This window comes from Ochotona curzoniae, unplaced genomic scaffold, assembly GCF_017591425.1.
Source record: "Ochotona curzoniae isolate NIBS_2020 unplaced genomic scaffold, NIBS_Ocur_1.0 scaffold_3208, whole genome shotgun sequence".
NCBI classification, from domain to species: domain Eukaryota; kingdom Metazoa; phylum Chordata; class Mammalia; order Lagomorpha; family Ochotonidae; genus Ochotona; species Ochotona curzoniae.
In genome coordinates this window covers 31,864,595-31,883,476 of record NW_024467106.1, presented here as the reverse complement: position 1 = coordinate 31,883,476, position 18,882 = coordinate 31,864,595, and the positions used below count along the sequence as shown (strand labels likewise).

The 18,882-nt window shown below is 47.8% G+C and overlaps 1 protein-coding gene across 1 annotated transcript; it reads right to left on the bottom strand.

The window, feature by feature from the left end:
- Nucleotides 1-968: 968 nt before the first annotated feature.
- Nucleotides 969-17,776, bottom strand: LOC121172410 (valosin containing protein). The gene is made up of 17 exons (XM_041004282.1): nucleotides 17,534-17,776; nucleotides 13,307-13,418; nucleotides 12,952-13,124; nucleotides 11,219-11,361; nucleotides 10,612-10,742; nucleotides 9,414-9,545; nucleotides 7,874-7,976; nucleotides 6,018-6,151; nucleotides 5,802-5,937; nucleotides 5,390-5,502; nucleotides 4,853-5,017; nucleotides 4,641-4,763; nucleotides 4,178-4,390; nucleotides 3,693-4,001; nucleotides 3,310-3,465; nucleotides 1,789-1,943; nucleotides 969-1,620 (listed from the first exon to the last, which is right to left on the bottom strand). The coding sequence occupies exons 1-17, from the start codon at nucleotides 17,548-17,550 to the stop codon at nucleotides 1,515-1,517; spliced, it is 2,421 nt and encodes an 806-aa protein (XP_040860216.1). The 5' UTR covers nucleotides 17,551-17,776; the 3' UTR covers nucleotides 969-1,514.
- Between the last annotated feature and the right edge of the window lie 1,106 nt (nucleotides 17,777-18,882).

Here is an 18,882-nt window from a genome sequence, read left to right as displayed (position 1 = left end):
ACATTAGCAAATCATATACACCAGACCACAGCCTGGTCTCTTTTTTTTTTTGCCTAGTGTAAGTATCACAACCAAAACTCCAGAAATACTGAGGGATTATTTTGGTTCTGGTTCAATACAGAAGATGCTCTAAAGCCACTGTTTGGACAAAACATTTAACAAACCATCTGAACAATCTGTGAGCAGAGAAGGGTATGTACCTCAGAAAAAAACACTCCAATTCTAGAATTATGTAACAGCAAAAGCTGTCCCTTTTAATACAACCACTACTATTTACATGAAGTGGAATATACTATATGTGATCCTCAGTCAGGATGCTTGGGGTTCTCAGATATATCCACCTGCAGCAAACCGCATCTTTTTCTTAATATTTATTTATTTTTACTGGAAAGGCAGATAAGATTTATAGAGGAGAGATACAAAGATCTTCCAACCGCTGGTCCAGTCCAAAATTGGCCGAAATGGCCAGAGCTGAGCTAATCTGAAGCCAGAAGCCAGAAGCCTCTTCCTTATCTCCCACATGGATGCAGGGTCCCAAGGCTTTCAGCCATACTCCTCTCCTTTCCCAGGCACAAGTGGGAACTAGGAGGGAAGTGAAGCAATGGAACATAAACTCGCACCTACAGGATCCCAGCGCTTGAAGGGGGAGGATTTAGCTAAGCCATTGAGCTAGGCCCATGATCTTCAGAGGACACCCCAGTCAGGTCCTCAGTCAGGATTAACGAGCCCTTCAGGTGGAGTGATCCCACATTCTTCGTATGAGCTCCATCAGGATAGCCCCTCCACTGCTGTCCTGTTCACTGATGGCACAGATGCAAGCTGGGGCAGCAGGAGATGATGGTAACCAAAAGGCAAGAGGGTATAACCTTACTTCCAGGACTGCACACTGGAACTATGCTGTGGTGGCGAGAGGCAGCCCAAGGCCCTTCCCAGGCAAAGAAGCAGGCACAGGGGCCACCACTCAGGCATCATTTTGACCCAACATTTATTGTCCTTTTATAACATGTCATATTTTTGGTTTAGAAACTGCTTGTGATTAGTTTTCCAACAGTAACTCAAAAGCATGTAAAATAAAAACCTACTCTCTATATAAACACTCAGCAACTGTGGCCCCTCACACACCTACCCAAATTGGATAAGGGGAAGGGAGAGCTTGGGCAGCCTCGAGTGAAGGGAAGATGCCTACTGTGGGGGCAGCACTAGTGCCTGGGTTTGCATCCCACACAGGTACCCCGCACTGCTTCAAACTATGAAAGAAATGGCCTAGGCCCAAGGCCCAATCCCTGTTGGTAACTCACTCTCCACCTCCCAAATGAAAATTACTTTTATTTTTATCGTTTTTGTATTTTTTTTGCAACAGAAACCCCATGTCCAGAGTCTGACTGTAGCCGAACTGCTCAGACTGAAGAATGAAGCAGGCCGTGGGCGCACCCCTGGTCCCTTCTGGGCAAGCGCCCCCACCCCTGGGAACAAGGTCCAGCCAGGCCAGCTTGTTGCATGCTGGCTAGTGTCACTTAACCATACAGGTCATCATCATTGTCTTCTGTATACACACTGCCGCCTGTGCCGCCTCCACTGCCCTGACTGGGGCCAGCTCCACCCTGGTTCCCTGAAGGGAATCTGTGTACAAGAGCAGAAGCAAAAAACAAAATTAGGAAAGGATAGGAAAAAGAAAATAAAATCTGTGTAGGATTTTCAGAACTATCCCTCCAGAAGCCTTAAAACTCCAACAGCTAGTTTGAAAAGGTACCCAAGACACCTTAGGCACCACCAACTACCCTCAGTTACCTGAAGCTGCCAAAGCCTCGACTCTGCTGCAGGGTCTGGGCAAACATCTCGTATTTCCGAATGTCATTGTCACTGACGGAACGGCGGGCAAAACGCATGGCTTCCTCAAAGTGGTCACGGCGAATCTCTGGCACTGGATCATCCTCTTCTACTTCCTGCAGTGTCAGTAACAAGACCATCAGGGCTAGTTTTAAGGCTCAGTCTAAACTCAATTCCTGACATCCCTAAGGTGGCTTGAGTTTATCAATTTGCCTGTCCCTCCAAACCCAACCCACACTTCCTCCTAAGACTGAATCACTGCTCTCCTTAATGCATCAATGCATTCTGGAAAAAAGCAAACCAGAGATATGAAGATCGTTATCAGTGGTTTCCGAGGGGCTTAGAAGGGGAAGATGTTGACTGAAATGGCTTAAAGGAACTTTCTAGAAAAGAAATTTCTGTGCTTCAACTGTGATAATAGACTCTAAGAAGCATGGAAATTGGGGATCAGCATTGTTCCCTAGAGGGCTAAGCTATCATGCCAGCACCCATTGAGGGCCGATTCAAGCCCCATTTACTCCAGTTTGGATCCAGTTCCCTGCTAATGCACCTAGGAAAGTAGCTTGAGATGGCCCAAGTCCTTGGTCCCTATATTCATGTGGGAGACCCCGAAGAAGCTCCAGGATGCTGGCTTCCAATTGGCCCAGCTTCAGCTGTTGCAGCCATTTGAGAAGTGAACCAGTGGATGGAAGATCTCTTTCTGTCTCTCCTCTGTAAAATCTGCCTTTGAAATAAAAAACAAATCTATATAAAAGCTTAAAGCATGAAAATTGTTACATGACAGAGTGTATTTTACTGATATGTCAATAAATCTGAAACTTAAGTCTAGGACTTGAGCAAGCCATGCAACTGCATTTCCCTTTATCCATGTCCCAATATTTTCTTCAAAGACAGGCTCAAACATTATCTCTTGCACTGAGGCCCCCTCAAAATGCTTGCAATTATGAAATGGCTCCCTAGGATTAGAGCTTCTATTTCTAAGCTCCCTGCAGGAGGTGGGAGGCAGGACACACATCATAGGTGCCTTCCAAAAGGTAAAGAAAGCCATTTACTCACTAGGTCCTAAAGATAATGTCAGCATACAATTAGAAACTAGTGAAATGATGCAAGTCCTTTCCTTCTCTCCCTCTCTCTCATCATTCAGGAGGTGCGTGGATCCCATCCCCACCACCCAAAGATGGATCTACAGATCCCAGGCCTGAAGCTCTGTGCTCCCCCACCCTCCGCCCCACTGCTTTTCTGCTTGCACTATCACATTCTGATCCCTCCAGGACCTAATTTGAACTGAGCATACACAGCGGCCTACCCATCTCAGCCTTTTTCCAGATTAAACAGGTTCAGCTTAGTGCTTTCTTTGGTGCTCCAATAAACATCTTATCAGAGGCGCTTCCCAATACCATGCTCTCTCAATTCCAGGGCATGGTGGCAACTGTTGCCTGACTCCCCAGGTCTGAGAAAACTGGGAAAAAGATGCAAACTTACCATGGCTGATGGGTTTGTCTGCCTCTCCCGTTCTCGCCTAATTTCACTCTCGATGGATTCACGGATGGCCAGTTTACAAGCACGTTGGCAAATCTCTGTTAAATCAGCTCCAGAGAAGCCATTAGTCATCTTAGCCAGGAATTCCAAATCCACATCCTAGTAACAAGCAAAACAACAGCTAACTTAACATTTAGCCTTTCCTTCCAAGGAACACAGGATCTTTGGGGGTACCCAAGCACTCAACTCCAGTTCGCCCATGTTTTGCCAATCCATTTTATTCCTTTAGATAACTGTATTCCTTCAGATATTTCACTTTTCGCTGACACCAACTCCAACCTCAGAAACCCCGTTAGAAGCTCAATGGTCTGGGGTCCCACACGTGCCTTGGCAACAGGAGACTTGCGCAGGTTGGCCTTGAGGATAGCAACACGGGACTTCTCATCAGGAAGTGGGATGTAGATAAGCTGATCAAGGCGGCCAGGTCTCAAGATGGCAGGATCAATGATATCAGGCCTGTTGGTAGCGCCAATGATGAACACATTCTTTTTCGTGGACATGCCATCCATCTCTGTCAGGATCTGGTTGATGACTCGGTCAGCAGCCCCACCACCATCTCCAATGTTACCACCACGAGCCTTGGCAATTGAATCAAGCTCATCAAAGAACAGTACACAGGGAGCAGCTTGGCGGGCCTGTGGGGTGAACAGACTCAATTACCAAAGTGCAGATCTTAGATGAAAAACAAAATACCCTTCATTGCCCCTGCTCAGTTACCAGGAGTAAGATGGTTTTGACTCTAAAAGAAACTGCCTCTATCCCTATGCTGCCCCAAGCAAGAGAAAGGATAATCCACCCTCTTATAGCTTACCTTGTCAAAGATTTCCCTAACGTTGGCTTCAGATTCCCCAAACCACATGGTGAGCAGCTCAGGACCCTTGATGGAGATGAAGTTGGCCTGACATTCATTTGCAATGGCCTTGGCCAGCAAGGTTTTACCACATCCAGGAGGCCCATAGAAGAGGACTCCCTTGGAGGGTGTCATGCCAAACTTGAGGAATTTGTCAGGATGCTCCACAGGATACTAGAAGAAAATAAAACAAATGATTCAAGTGCTAACTCCATAGTCTGTAAGAAAACAGAAGCAATTTTCAAATATTTCTCTGTGATATAAAATATAGGTTCTCTAGCAATAGCTAAACTTTTTACAGCCTGAAATTCTAAGAGGGGAAGCTTCACAGCTGTGACAACTCCGCAACATGCTGACACTCTGAAACCACTCAGGTAAATTTCAATGAATGGGCAGTGATTCACTCTGGACCAAGTCACTCTACCTGGACCAACTCCTGAAGTTCACGTTTGACATCTTCCAGGCCCCCGATGTCTTCCCAGGTTACTTGTGGTACTTCTACCACAGTTTCCCGCAGTGCTGATGGGTTGCTCTGACTTAAGGCCCACTAAAGAGGGAGGAAAATGGAAATGAGACCAATGAGCAGACGGATCAAAGTATGTATGAGTGTCCCTGAGGCAGGGGCATGACCCTTACCCGGAAATCATCCATAGTAACTGCCAGGGAGTTCATGACCTCAGCGTCGATGGTCTCATCCTCCAGGTCAATGAGATCCATCTTCTTGCGGATGGCCTGCAGAGCAGCCTCGGAACACAGGGCTGCTAAGTCAGCACCCACGTGCCCATGAGTCTCATTGGCTACCTGCAGAAAGAAGATCCACTCAACTAATGCTGTCTCAGAGAATGAGCTGCCTTAGTAGGCTTGAAAACAACAGAATCCTGGCCACTTCCCCTGGGTCATCCCACATCCGTAACTAGCAGATCCTATGCTAGCTAAAGTTTAAAAACTCAAAAAGTCTGGGACTTGAGGCATGGAAATAAAACTGCCCCAACAATTCAAGTTTACTTTCAACATACAAGCTAACTTCAATTCCCTGAATTCAATCTCCTTTCTCCTGCCCGTAACTCAAAAAAGAATCTAATCATATCTTAACTTCATGTCCCCAGCCACTTCCCTACAAAATGCCCAGGAAAAGATATCCTAACTCTTGGTCAGCTCTCATCAGCACTCCACCTGTTCCAGGTCCACATCGTCTGCGAGCTTCATGTTCTTGGTATGGATCTGAAGAATTTCCAAGCGTCCTGTAGCATCAGGGATTCCAATATCTACCTCCCTGTCAAAGCGACCTGTGGAACAGTGTGTAAACACACACAGGACTCATTTCTGGACCAGAGCGAAAAAGGAGACACTAAAGTGATTGATCATCAGTTAACCCAGACCCACATTGGCAGTAGCACTGAAAGTCCCCGAGTCTCAGGCCAACCAAGACAGGCAGTCACTCTACACAGGACACAGCACAGACCCACTCATTGCAAAGAACAAGAAATCCTTAGAATGAGGGGACTCATTTGAAGGATAGACTAAACTCAGTACTACCATCTCCACAGGAGCAAAGACAGGGTTGAGAAATACCAGGGGTCCTTACCAAATCGCCGCAGGGCCGGATCAATGCTGTTGGGTCTGTTAGTTGCTGCCATAACTATTACATGTGCTCTCTGCTTCAGGCCATCCATAAGGGTCAACAACTGTGACACAATACGCCGCTCTACCTCCCCATGAGTCTGTCAGGACAGACGTCTGGTCAGAAGCAATGTCAGGATCTCTTATCCCCCCACCATTCCCTCAGGTCAACTCCTCCTACTTTCTCTCTTTTGGGAGCAATGGCATCCAGTTCATCAATGAAAATAATGGCAGGAGCATTCTTCTCAGCTTCCTCAAAGGCTTTACGAAGGTTGCTCTCTGACTCGCCAGCCAACTTGCTCATGATCTCAGGACCTGAAAGAATACAAAATGAAGACAAGCACAAAATTACATTTTCCAATCCAAAAAACCAATCAGTCGTTTCATCTGCCCCCAGATTAGACAAATTTTGGGTGAGAAGATATTAGCTCCTGTCTGCTCTCCCACAATCTCTGCCAGGTATTATGTTGATACACCCAGGCTGGAGAGATCAAATACACTATTACAAAGTATACAGATTGGGCCCAGCACTGTGACCTAGCGGCTAAAGTCCTCACCTTGAACATGCTGGGATCCCATATGGCCGCCACTTGTAATCCTAGCAGCTCCACTTACCATCTAGCTCCCTGCTTGTAGCCTGGGAAAGCAGTTGAGGATGGCCCAAAACCTTGGGACCCTGCACCGGTATGGGAGACTTGAAGGAGGTTCCTGGCTCTAGGCTTTGGATTGGTGCAGCACTAGCTGTTAGAGTCCCTTGGGGAGTGAAGCATCAGAACAAAGATCTTCCTCTCTGTCTCTTCCTCTCTGTATATCTGACTTAGTAATAAAAATAAATAAATCTTTAAGAAAAAAAAAGTATACAGATCACAGAAGATGCTCTGAAACATCTAGCTGCAGTGGGAGAAAACATACAAGCTGGATCTCCAGAAGCTTAATATTTTAAAAGACATGTGCTCTCAGATCAACTTCCCTAAAGCTTTCAAATAGGCATGTACCATTTGTATATAAATGTGGTGCACTGTGGCACTACCTGCAAGGCCAACATCCCATATGAGCACTAATTCATACCCTGGCTGCTCCTTCTGATTCAGCACCCTACTAATGGCCTGGTAAAGCAGCATAAGATGACCCAAGCATTTGTGTCCCTGTCACCAACAGTGGGAACCCAGAAGAGGTTCCCAGCTTCAGCCTGATCAACTTGGGTCACTGGGATATTTGAGGAGTAAATCAAAAATGCAAGATCATTCTCTGAAACTCAAATAAATGAATAATTAAAAAATAAGATACACAAAGCCAATATTCCACATGGGCACCGAATCACATTCCAGCTGCTCTGTTTCTGAGTCCACTCCCTACTAATGAACCCAGGAGAATGACAAAGGATGGCTCAAGTGCTTGGGCCCTTATGCCTATATAGGAGACACAAATAAAGCATCTGGATTTTTTTTTTAATATTTATTTTATTACAAAATCAGATACACAGAGAGGAGGAGAAATAGAGAGGAAGATCTTCGTTCTGATGCTTCACTCCCCAAGGGACTGTAACAGCCAGTGCTGCGCCAATCCAAAGCCTAGAGCCAGGAACCTCCTTCAAGTCTCCCATACGGGTGCAGGGTCCCAAGGTTTTGGACTGCCCTCAACTGCTTTCCCAGGCTACAAGCAGGGAGCTAAATGGGAAGTGGAGCTGCCGGGATTAGAACTGGTGGGATCCCAGCATGTTCAAGGTGAGGACTTTAGCTGCTAGGTCACAGTGCTGGGCCCAAGCTTCTGGATTCTGCCTTGCCTAGCCCTGTCTCTTGTTATCATTTGGAGAGAGAGCCAGAGGATGAAAGATCTCGTTCCCTCTCTCTAATCTTGCCTTTCAAATAAATAAACTCTTAAAAAGAAAAAATCTTCCACTTGCTACTGACTGCTCTACAATGTAGCCCATAGAACAAAGATATTAAAGCATGCATGAGGGGTGGCTACAAATGGATGTGTCATGGAACTGTGCAGATTAGAGCTGGGTCTAGACAGATACAAATCAAAATCTCTTACCATTGATCAAGAAAAAGAAGGCCCCAGTCTCATTTGCCACAGCTCGGGCAATCAGGGTCTTCCCTGTTCCAGGAGGTCCATACAGCAGGATTCCCCGCGGTGGCTAAGGACCAAAAGAATAATTAGATTTACTGTCTCCTGATATCTCAACTCCATTCACCCTAAAATGGATTAACTACGTCTCTAGGAATCAGTGTTCAATCTTGACATCATTAAGAATAAAACTGAATACAGCAATAAGACACCCTTTTGGATGCCTGCATCCTATATCATAGTGCCTGGGTTAGAATCCCAGCTCCACTTGTAGCTTCCTATTAATCTGCACCCTTAGACAGCAGATGACGGCTCAAGTACTTGGGTTCCTGCTATCCATGTGGCAGAGCCACCAAATTCCTGAGTTCTAGATTCCTTGCTTCAGGCTGGCCCAGCTGAAGCAGGCATTTAGGCAATAAATCAGAAGATGGGAAATATCTCTTTGCCTTTTAAATAAAATGGAAACAAATATTTAAACTGATTTACTCAACTCAATTTAAAAACAAGAATAAGCCCTTAGTAACAAAGGACAGGCAGACCTTTTGCCTTAGGCCATACTTTCTCCTATTACCAGCAGGTTACTCACTACCAGGAAGTTGTTAACATTTATTGACTAAGTTTGTAACTTGCCCAAAATACAGAGAATCACCTTAAGAGACTTTTCTCTGAGAACCTGAAAAGCTTGGGTCTAGAGAAAATCAAGAGGTCTTTTATGCCAAGGATTCCATCTTAGAAAGATGAACAGACAAAAGATTGAAGCCATTTAAGGCAGGCAGTGGAGGACAGTCCAGGTACTTGGGCCCCTACACCCACGTGGGAAACCTGGAGGAAGTTCCTGGGTCCCTTCAGATCAGCTCAGCTCTGGCCATTCGGAATGTGAAATAGCAGATGCAGGATTTTTCCTCCTCACTCTGACTTTCAAACAAAAAATAGGTAAAATATTTTTTAAAAAGCAGGCAAGCAGGCTCTCTTCACTGCCTAAAGCTTCCTCACTGCCGTAATCATAGCCTTCTAATTACTATCATGCTGGAACACCACTCCGCAGAGTCAACTGCGGGGTTCCAGATTATGACATCACTTGTGTGATACTTACTAGGCAAAGCAGTAATTTCAGCCTCAATGTGTGCTATGACAGAGAATCAGGAAGCTACAGTGCAGACAAAGTAGTTTTCAAATATCTTAGACTCAAATCCCTTTACATCGCACACTTCTATTGGTGGCCATACTATAAAAACAGGTATAAACTCTGAGTTTTAGTAGGATCCATAACAATAATTGCTACATTTTTTTAAAGATACAAAAGACAATTTATGCAACAGAGAACTCAATCTGCTCTGTTCTAGACCATCAGTACCTTTAATGAATTTAGAGCCTTCAATAAGCCCAGACCATATTATTGCCTCTAATCGAGACAAATAATGAAAGGCATGTATGAAAACTTCCCAGGATGAGACACAGAAGTCATTAATCACCACCTGAGACAGGATCCAGAGCCCAGAACGCTCACCTTCACACCAATTGCCTTGAAGAGGGCAGGATGTCTCAAGGGCAGCTCCACCATCTCCTTTATCTGAGCTAGCTGCTTCCTGCAGCCACCAATGTCATCATAGCCCACTTCATTCAAGGATTCCTCCTCATCCTGAACATGGAAGAGACAAAGAAGGCAGGCAGGAACACTGTATTATTAGAAGTTGAGTACCTCCAAATTATTCCACTAGATGAAGATTTCTTTGTGGCATAGTGCCTTAAGCCTCTGCCTGTCGTCATATTTCATTATCGGCATGGCTGCTGTTTCTGATCCAGCTCCATGCTAAGGCTGCTAGGAAAGCAGCAAAGAATGGTGCAATTCCCTGGGCCCCTAAACCCATATGGAAGACCAAAAAGCTCCAGTTTCCTGGCCTCACATTGTCCCAGTTCTAGTCACTGCAGCCATTGGGGAGTAAGCCAGCAAATGGAAGCTCTCACTCATGCTCTATAAACCTGCCTTTCAAATAAATAGTCTTCTCTAAACGTATTACACTTCAAAGAACAGCTAAAACATCCAAAGATTTCTAACACAACCTTCCCCTTTCACATTGCCTTTAGTCCTACTGGGAATGGTTCCTTGAAGCCTGAAGCTATAAACCTTAGGAATAAGGAGAGCTCCACAGCATCATAGCTCTCTATTTCAACAATGATCCTAGTGACATATATCTTTAGGGCTCATTTAGATTTTAAAAATTCCTGGTATTAGGCCTGACGTGGTAGTCTAATCGCTAAAGTCCTTGCTTTGCATGCTCCAGGATGCCATAGGTGCCAGTTCGTACCACGGCTACACCACTTCTCTTCTTGCTCCCTGCTTGTGGCCTGGGAAAGCACAGACGACAGCTCAAAGCCTTGGGATCCTGCACCCACGTGGGAGACCCAAACAAGTTCCTGGTCCCTGGTTTCAGATCACCGCTGTGGCTATTTGGGGACTGAACCAACGGATATAAGATCTTTCTCTCTGTAAATCTGCCTTTCCAATATAAATAAATAAATAAATATAATTCCTGGTATTAAATACCTGGTAAAACACTCAACTCTGAGTCTCAGAATAAAGAAATAAATCAGATTTAAGCAGATAAACAAATGGGAAATTTCCCTACCACTAGAAAAACACTTAGTTCCAGAAAGTACCCACTGAGTAATAACAGAATTAGTGATGGAATCAGGGAGAAACCCACCTCTCGTTTGATAGGCTCCCCTTCACAGTGGATCACTGTGTCTGGAGCAACAATGCAGTAAGGGCTGGGATCCGTCTCTACTACTTTGAACTCCACAGCACGCATCCCACCACGGACAAGGAAAATATCTCCTATATGAAAACAAGCAATACAAGCACAGCTAGAGGTATCAATTACGAGGATAGGTGAAAATTTCTCAAGAAACTCTGGGATCTAAAATATAAAGTTCATAACCTATCATTCTTATCTCCTTACCCTCTCCCTACAGTCTCAGTATAAACACACAGCAAGAATTAAAAAGCTGAAAAGTCCTGGTGATACTTAAGAATGAACAAAATCTAATGTGCCATGAGTCAGTTTTGGCTTCTGAAGTACAGATAACTCATGTTCTTACTACAATCACTAACTACAGATACACACTTTGGTCTGTGTGACACAGCCAAAATGCAAGATTTTCTTAAAGGAATAGCTTTTACAAACACAGGAAAAGACAGAAACATTGCAAAGATGCGTATGTGTGCCCAACTCTATGAAAACATCCCAGTGTTTACTTTCTAAGTTTCCCTATAACCATCCTTACACTCAATCCCCCCAAATTATCTCTTACCTTTCCGGATGGGTCGATAAGCTTCCAGGAAGTATGGTTTAAGGTATACCTCAAACAGATTGCCAGTGATGCCTTCCACTGTGTCATCAATGGGCAGCACATGGATGCGTTTGCCATATTTCACATCAGGGCATGGCTGGATGCTGAGGATGACAAGCAGACTCCACATTACCAACCACACTGCAGCCCCAAGTACTGCAACTCCAAAAGGGCCTGGCAGAGACAGCTGATGGCAATTCAAAGAGAAATGCAGAGATGGACTGAAGTGAACAGAGGAAGGAAAACAGGCAGGAATAAAGGCAAATAAACAGCAAAGCAGAGCTAAGACAACTCACATTCAGCAGGAGAAGCCTCAAGCGCAGCCAACTCCCAATCAGTGAGCCAAAATCAAGAACATTTTAGAATATTCATAAAAAAAGACATGTGGGGCTTACAATGAAGGAAATCCAGACAGTCCTCCTAGCTAATACTGGTAACCCAGTATTATACACAGACTTCAATCTAGTCTCAAGAGTCAAGAAAATAAAGCAAAAAAAAAAAAAAAAAAAAAAAAAAGGAATGTAAGCCAGAAAATCAGAACACCTTGATAGAGTGCCTAGATCCCCATCCTTCCCGCCCCCGGAAGAAACTCCACGAAAAACAAACACTTTAGATAATACCAGTCAAGAGGTGAGTGGTTAGGGAAAATAAGGAGGCAAGAGAGGATTCAAAGATGCGAGGGCCTCTTGCCTACAGTTACACAAAAACGGGGAGGGGCAGGGAATTCGCGCTTGAGATATACCTCTACCCTAGGAAAACCTGGATTCCTAAAGACCTGATATGGGGCCAGCATTATGGCACACCAGCTTAAGCTGCTGGCATCCCATACAGAAGCCAGTTCGAGTTCTGGCTACTTCATTTCCCATCTAGCCTGCTGTTAAGGTGCCTGGGAAAGCAACAGAGGACAGCCTAAGAACTTGAGCCCCTGAACCCATGTGAAAAAACCTGGAAGAAGCTACCGATTCAGCAGGGCACACTCCTAGTCACTGTGGCTTTCTGTAGAATGAGTCAACAAACTTAACACCTCTCTCTATTTCTCCCTATCCATCTTCCTAATCCTGCCATTCAAATAAGTAAAATAAATATTGAAGGGGGGTGGGGGGGAACCTGTTTCTCAGAAGTTAGAGCTAGTATTAAGAAGAAACAAGTGCAGGTTGAAACATCAACTGCTCCACTTCAGAACCAGGGCCCTTTATGTGTGCCTGGAAAAGCAGTGGATGATGGGACAGGTACCTGGCTCCCAGTGTTGGCCCAGCCCAGCTCAGGCTCTGTCCCTGTCACTCTTTCAAATAAATCTTAACAACAACAAAAGATCTGCTAGGCACCCACCCATCCTCCCTGTACCACATCCCCATTCCATTCCAAACACTAACACAAACTATTAATCGAACACAGCAATAAGGAGATTTGGCAGATACTCTCAAATGGCATTCAAAACCACTGTCTAAAAGCGAGTTAACACTTCTAGTACAAAAAAATAAAGCCGTCAAGAAAGTCACAGAAATGTCAACTTGTCCTAAGGGGTCATGCAGCTGTGATTTTGAAGTCCCAGGAAGGCAGAATAGAGACCTAAAGACAACAATGAAATAGGAGTCTTCCCAGGGCCAGTAGGTTTCCTACAGGGTTACTCTCGTTAGAATGCAGGCTGTCTCTGGCCTCCCATCCCGGAGGGGCCAAGTAACCCACACACACACCTGATGACATCCCCTAGGCGTACGCGCAGGTTATTCCGAACCACTCTATTCATTCGAATCTTCTCATCAGAACATGTGTCATCAGAAAGCACAATGCACACAGCTTCCCGCCTCTTCTTTCCTTTCAGCAACACTGTGTCACCTCGGAACAACTGCAGTTCATCCATCTTGGGCTGAGGAAAGAAGGTTAAGGCCTGTGGGTCACTGGACAGAAGGGGGTAAGCAGCAGCCCTGGAGGCTGGGATTCCCAGTAAGCCCCACTCTATCTGCAGTCACTGCAAGAAAAACAGGAGAGGAAACCAGGAAGTTCCTCAAGTAAGTGTGATAAGGAAGCAGGCCTGTGAACCCAACTTACCTGGGATAAGGACACCACGCTGTTGTCCTCATTAATGGCTTCATCAACAATTAACCGATTAGGACGGTTCTTCTGCTTGAGAATGGCTGTTGATAAGTCATCACCCTTTGAACTAGAAGAGAAAATGAAGTCAGTGCTAACAGACAGCCCAGCCTGAAAAGGACCCACTAGTCTCCAAACACCAGTTAAGAGTGGATGGGTAAAGCCATCCCTGCACCAGAAAGGGCATTCTGCTAAGGTTACAAGGAGCAGTATCTAGTACAGATCACAGTCCTCGTTCCAGCAGCTCCTGGTGTTTTCAGTACTAGTGGCCCAGCTGCAAGGTCCAAAGTACTCCTGCCCCAGGTTCAAGGAGCGAGGGCCCAAGAATAACTGGAGGCATAACAGAAATAAAGGTTGCACAGCAATTTTTAAAAGGTGGGAAACATTTTTCCCCAACCAATGGCCTTTCAGACATTTATGATATCATTCACAGTCCATACAAGAACATCAACTTAAGAATTAACCTTCTGGGCCTGGCGTGATAATGTAGTGGTTAAAGTCCTCGCCTTGAACGCACCAGGATCCCATATGGTAGCTGGTTCTAATCCTGGTGGCCCTGCTTCCTATCCAGCTCCCTGCTTGTGGCCTGGGAAAGCAGTCGAGGACGGCCCAAAGCACCCACATGAAAAGCCTAGAAGAGGTTCCTGGATCCTGGCTTCGGATTGGCACAGCTCCTGCCGTTGTGCTCACTTGGGGAGTGAATCATTGGACAGAAGATCTTCCTCTCTGTCTCTCCTCTCTCTATATGACTTTGTAATAAAACAATGAGGGGCCAGCATTGTAGCACAATAGGTTAAGCCACCACCTATGATACCAGTATCCTATGTGACTGCCAGTCCTAGTTCAACCTTCTCTGCTTCCAATCTAGCTCCCTGTTGCTGCATCTGGGAAAACAATGGACGATGCCAGTACTGAATCCCAGGCAACTGGCTTTGATCTGGCCCTGCCCTTGCTGTTTAGGCCATCTGGGAAAAAAGCCAAACAGAAGACTTGTCTCTCCCCCATCTCACTCTGCCTTTCAAATAAATAAGTGAATCTTTTTTTAAAAAATTATTTTAAAAAGTATAGAACGGGGGCCTCAGGACTGGGCATCTCATGCCTGGATCTCAGACACCAGCCACCATGTGCACATGGTGAGCTGTCCCCGGGCCTGCCTGGGCTCCGGGGGCTGCTCCCTTTGGGATGAGGGGGCCGGAGTCTCCATGACTGGGCAGGTCCCGGGCCCACCCGCCGCCCTCATTGGGTGGTGAATGGGATTGGGGAGGGGCACGACCTTGGGCCTGGGGGGTTTAAACTTCCAGCAGCCTCTCGGCTGCGGGAGGGTCTCGGGAGGGTCTCAGGACCAGGCATCTTGCTTGGATCCCCAATCAAAATGCTGGACTCAGAAGCCTAACCAAGAAAAGGCAGAACAGGTCAATCAACCACCTCAGCTATATGTTGGCAGTGAAATATGGGGCAAAAGGAGACTCTATGATGGACTATGTCAATTAGTGGATTCTTCAAAGACCTCATCATGCTCGGAGTGGCAAGTGGTGAACTATCAAAACCACGCAAGAACCTCAGAGCACGGCCTACGTTCGGGACCTGGGGTAGGTGGGAAACTGGGTGGGCCTTCTCCCTTAATATCCCCCTTTACACATGAAGGAAACAATATGGAAACAATAGTCTTACCCACTTTCCTATAGCCCTTGAATCTTTTTACCCTAATTAACTATGTAAAGATTGTCACAAAAATATAATAAAAAAATAAAAGGATTAAAAAAAGTGTAGAATGTTCAATACAATGCATGACACATTATTTATTAATAATCACTATGATTAGCAAAAGCACTGAACTTTTCTTCCAATGAAATGAGTCAGCAACTTCCCTCAAAGCCCAGGGAGGTAGTCTGGGGTCACAATGGGGCCAAATCATTGGCATTACCCTACTCAGAATAAAGCCTTTGAACACCAAGCACAAACCCAGCATAGCCAGGAAAACCACCAACAGTGCTGGAACCCTCAGAAAGATGTTCCAATTCAAAATGTACTCCAGAGTGGAATTGCAAAGGCACAAAACTCCAAAAACTGGAAAACACTAAAGCATGGGGTAAATCCAAATCCCTCCTATCCAAAACAAGGTCGCATGACTATATACTATTTCCATCACTTTCCAGAAGATACCTCCTGGCTAGCTCACCTCCAGCCTCCACTCTCAGTGGGCCCTCCTTGGGAAGCACTTGCTCCCCAGTAAGGCTCCCGCCAGCCTGAGCATTAGCCAAAACAGGCCTGACAGTACAGAAGGCAACAGGAAAAAGCACTTCTCATTCAACAAACTGAGCGGGTGTCATGTGTCATGATAGGCACTGCTCTAGGAGCTGGGGAAACAGGACAGAATGGCATTTCCACTAGAACTATTCTCGCAAATTGCAGCAAGAAAGGGGGAAGATGCCTATGTTCTACAATGCTGGGGAGCTACCCAAGATTTAATATCTTCTATTCCTGACACAGCCAATCAGAAAAAACTCCAAATTACCAAGGAAATAAAAGATGGGTCCAATTTAAGAATTACTTCTCACCAAACCCCACTCATCCAACCGAACTGTGAAGGTTCAGCAGATGCTCTGGCCAGGCGCCGTCCCCTTACCCCACTGCCTTTAGCTAGATTCTAGGGGTAAAGTCTCCTCAATTCAAACTGGCCTGCTTCCTCAGAGATGGCACTAGTGGCCAAGGACACCAGCCCAGCAATCAACCATCAACAGAGTCCTAGGTGCTCCTGCTCCCTGACCCATCCAAATACCCTGCCAGGAACTTCTCTGCTGCCTCCCTGAGGCAGAGGGCAGGGGCAGACAAAAACACCACAAAAACACCAATGTCTGGGCAATATGATCTGTACTCTAGCTTCAAAGCTACATTCCAAGCAAACTTGCAACCTGCCTACTACTACCTATCCTGGCTCTGAGTTGTCAGTGCAATGTCCTCACTTAATCCCAAGATCAATAATCCCTGACCCATCAAGAGCCCTAAAGGAGCAAATGCAGTCTCCCAGGGGCCAGCCATCACGCTGGCCATCACTCACCATCTGCAGAGTCAGGCCCTCCTCAGAACAGCATCAGCCCACAGAGGACTTGGAGGGGTTTCAGGTAAGAGTCAGCAACATGACCTCGTGCTTTGCAAACTGCCTATGATGCCAGTTGCCAAGAATTTCAGGTTCTTATTTTTGAAAACAAAAGAGCCTATTTTAAGAACTCATTCGTGGTTCTTTTATGAGGAAGCAACTTTATCCTGACTCAAAACTGTGAGAAAAAGGAACACACCTCTAAATGCTGGACTCTTAGAAGCAGTTTCGGTAGGCTGCCTGTGACATGTGGGTTTTCCCCCTCCCAGCCATCTAAACCGGAGTGAGCTGAGGTGGCCAGGTTTTACCTTACGTTTTCCTAAGGGGCCCAAAGTCCTAGGGACGAGACAATTTCTCAATCTGGCTGCCTGGGGAAAGGGCTGTACGTATGTGTGTCTTTGAGTGCACTGGGCAACCTGCCTCTGTGTGTGAGAAAGCTGAAACTCAGGTAGGCTTCTGAAGTGTAAGAACGGGGATCCGAACTTGAGCGGGGAGCTACAAGGGTGCAGACACACTCCACCTCGAGGCCCTCACATCCATCCAGGGAAGCTGCCTGCACAACATCGCGCCTCCCGGAGAAAAACCCAAAAAGGCCGTGAAGGTCCCGTCCCCACCCCGGGGCCTCCGCCGTCCCGGGGCTCCCGCCGCCTTCACGTGGCCCCGAGTCCACGCCCACCGGGCCGGGAAGGAGGCCTGAGGCGCGCCGGGCCTGCTCTGCCCGGGCGGCGGAGCGTCGGGGTCGGCAGCCCGGGCCCAAAGCCTCGAGGCCCCGCGCCGGCGGTGGGCAGGCCCGAAGTCCGGACCCGGGCTAGCAGGCCTCGGCCGCCCCGAGGGCGGGCCCCATCGGGCCGGCCGGGGCCTGCATGACACAGCACGATCCGGCCCGGGCTCCGGCCTAGGGGGCGCGCGGGCCCGCAGCCCGGCCCCGCCGCCTCGGCAGCCCCCCGCCGCCCCTCACCCTCTCCTGTTTTCCCGCCCTCGCTCTCTCGCGTCTCTCTCTCTCTCCTCAGGCCGGGCCGGGCCTACTCGGCGCGGCGGAGCCCCGCGGTGCGCGCCCCCGCAGCGAGCGCGCGCCCGCCCGCACTTACTCGGCTCCGGAGGCCATGGCGCGCGCCTCTCCCGGTCGGCGGCTGTGGCGGCCCACGGGTAACGGCTTCGAGGACTCGGCCGGAGCTTCGGCTCTCCCAGGCGAGAGACGAGAGAACGGGCGGCAAGCTGGCGGGCGGCCTCCTTCGCCTCACGCTTCCTCCCGGCGGCGGGCGGGAGACGCTGGCTCCTGGTCCGCGAGGGGGCAGAGGCAGCGACGAGGACGACGACGGCCGCAGACGCTTCGCCGAGACTGAGCTGAGAAGAGCCGAATCATCGGAAGGAAAGCTGCCCTCGCCTCAGCCAATCGACGCTGGCCCTGAGGCCTTCCGCCCGCCCCTCCGCGCCTCTTCCCCAGCAACCCGGCGGTCGGAGCCAATCAGAAGAGCCGTTGAGGGCCGGGCTCCCGCCTCAAGACGACAACACGCCTAGTAACGCCACGTCAATTGGCCGCAAGGCTACGCTTCCCCGACGGACTGGGACTCCCGGCCAATCAGAGGAAAGAATAGGGGCCCAATCGGTTGGAGAGAAGGGAGCCTTTAATCTCTCGGGGGCGGACTCTCCCACCTGGCTGCAGTTCATTGGCTCCTGAGCTTGTGCCCAGGAAGAACCTCGCACAATGGCTTGAACCTTGTGTTGGTCTCGTCCTGTGGCGGCGATAACCTAGACGTAGTTTCTCTTCCAGCCTGGGGCGCCTCCGATTCCCAGCTCTCCTCCCCCACACCCTTCATCTTGCTCCCCGAAAGCACAGGTCCGGCACCTCTGCTCCACTCACTGGCACCCCCTGCCCCGTTCGTGACACCCTCGGGTAACACTAATGCCACAGGCTTGACAGTGTTCTCCGTGTTTGGCGGTGCACGCGCCCCTTACCATACAGTATGACGTGCCCGGAAGCGAGGGCATGCAAGGCTTTTAGGGATCAAAGGGCAGGGCAACCACGTAACGCAGCAGGTTCAATAGAGCCAAGGGCAGCAAGGAAACTGCATGCTGGGACTTGAAGTCCCGGGCCCCAAGCACTGCAGTCATTCATGACCCTAGCTAACAGGTAAGCTGTTAGTGTCTTGTCGACTCATGCACCTTCGCCCTGGACTGACCTCAGGTCGTTTCCAGAATTTAGGATTAGGCAGAAGCTCTGCCTGTCCGTTGTAACTATGAAGTAGCTGCCCTCATCTAGAGAGGTCCCATCGCTACACACAGCCTCTCTCACCATTTGGAAGAAATAAAGCCGCTGCTTGCTGCATTTGTGTTTCGCCAGCCTTTTCCTCATGCCCCGATGGTGAGAGAGCACCTTGTGCACTTGGCAGCCAAGAGCCACCCCATGCCAGTAAACCATTGAAGACAAAACAAGAGA

Coding starts and splice junctions, on each gene's coding strand:
- LOC121172410 (XM_041004282.1), bottom strand. Junction 4,764..4,852: donor TTACTATGGATGATTTCCGG/GTAAGGGTCATG, acceptor CTCCCTCTTTAG/TGGGCCTTAAGTCAGAGCAA. Junction 4,002..4,177: donor TTAGGGAAATCTTTGACAAG/GTAAGCTATAAG, acceptor TTCACCCCACAG/GCCCGCCAAGCTGCTCCCTG.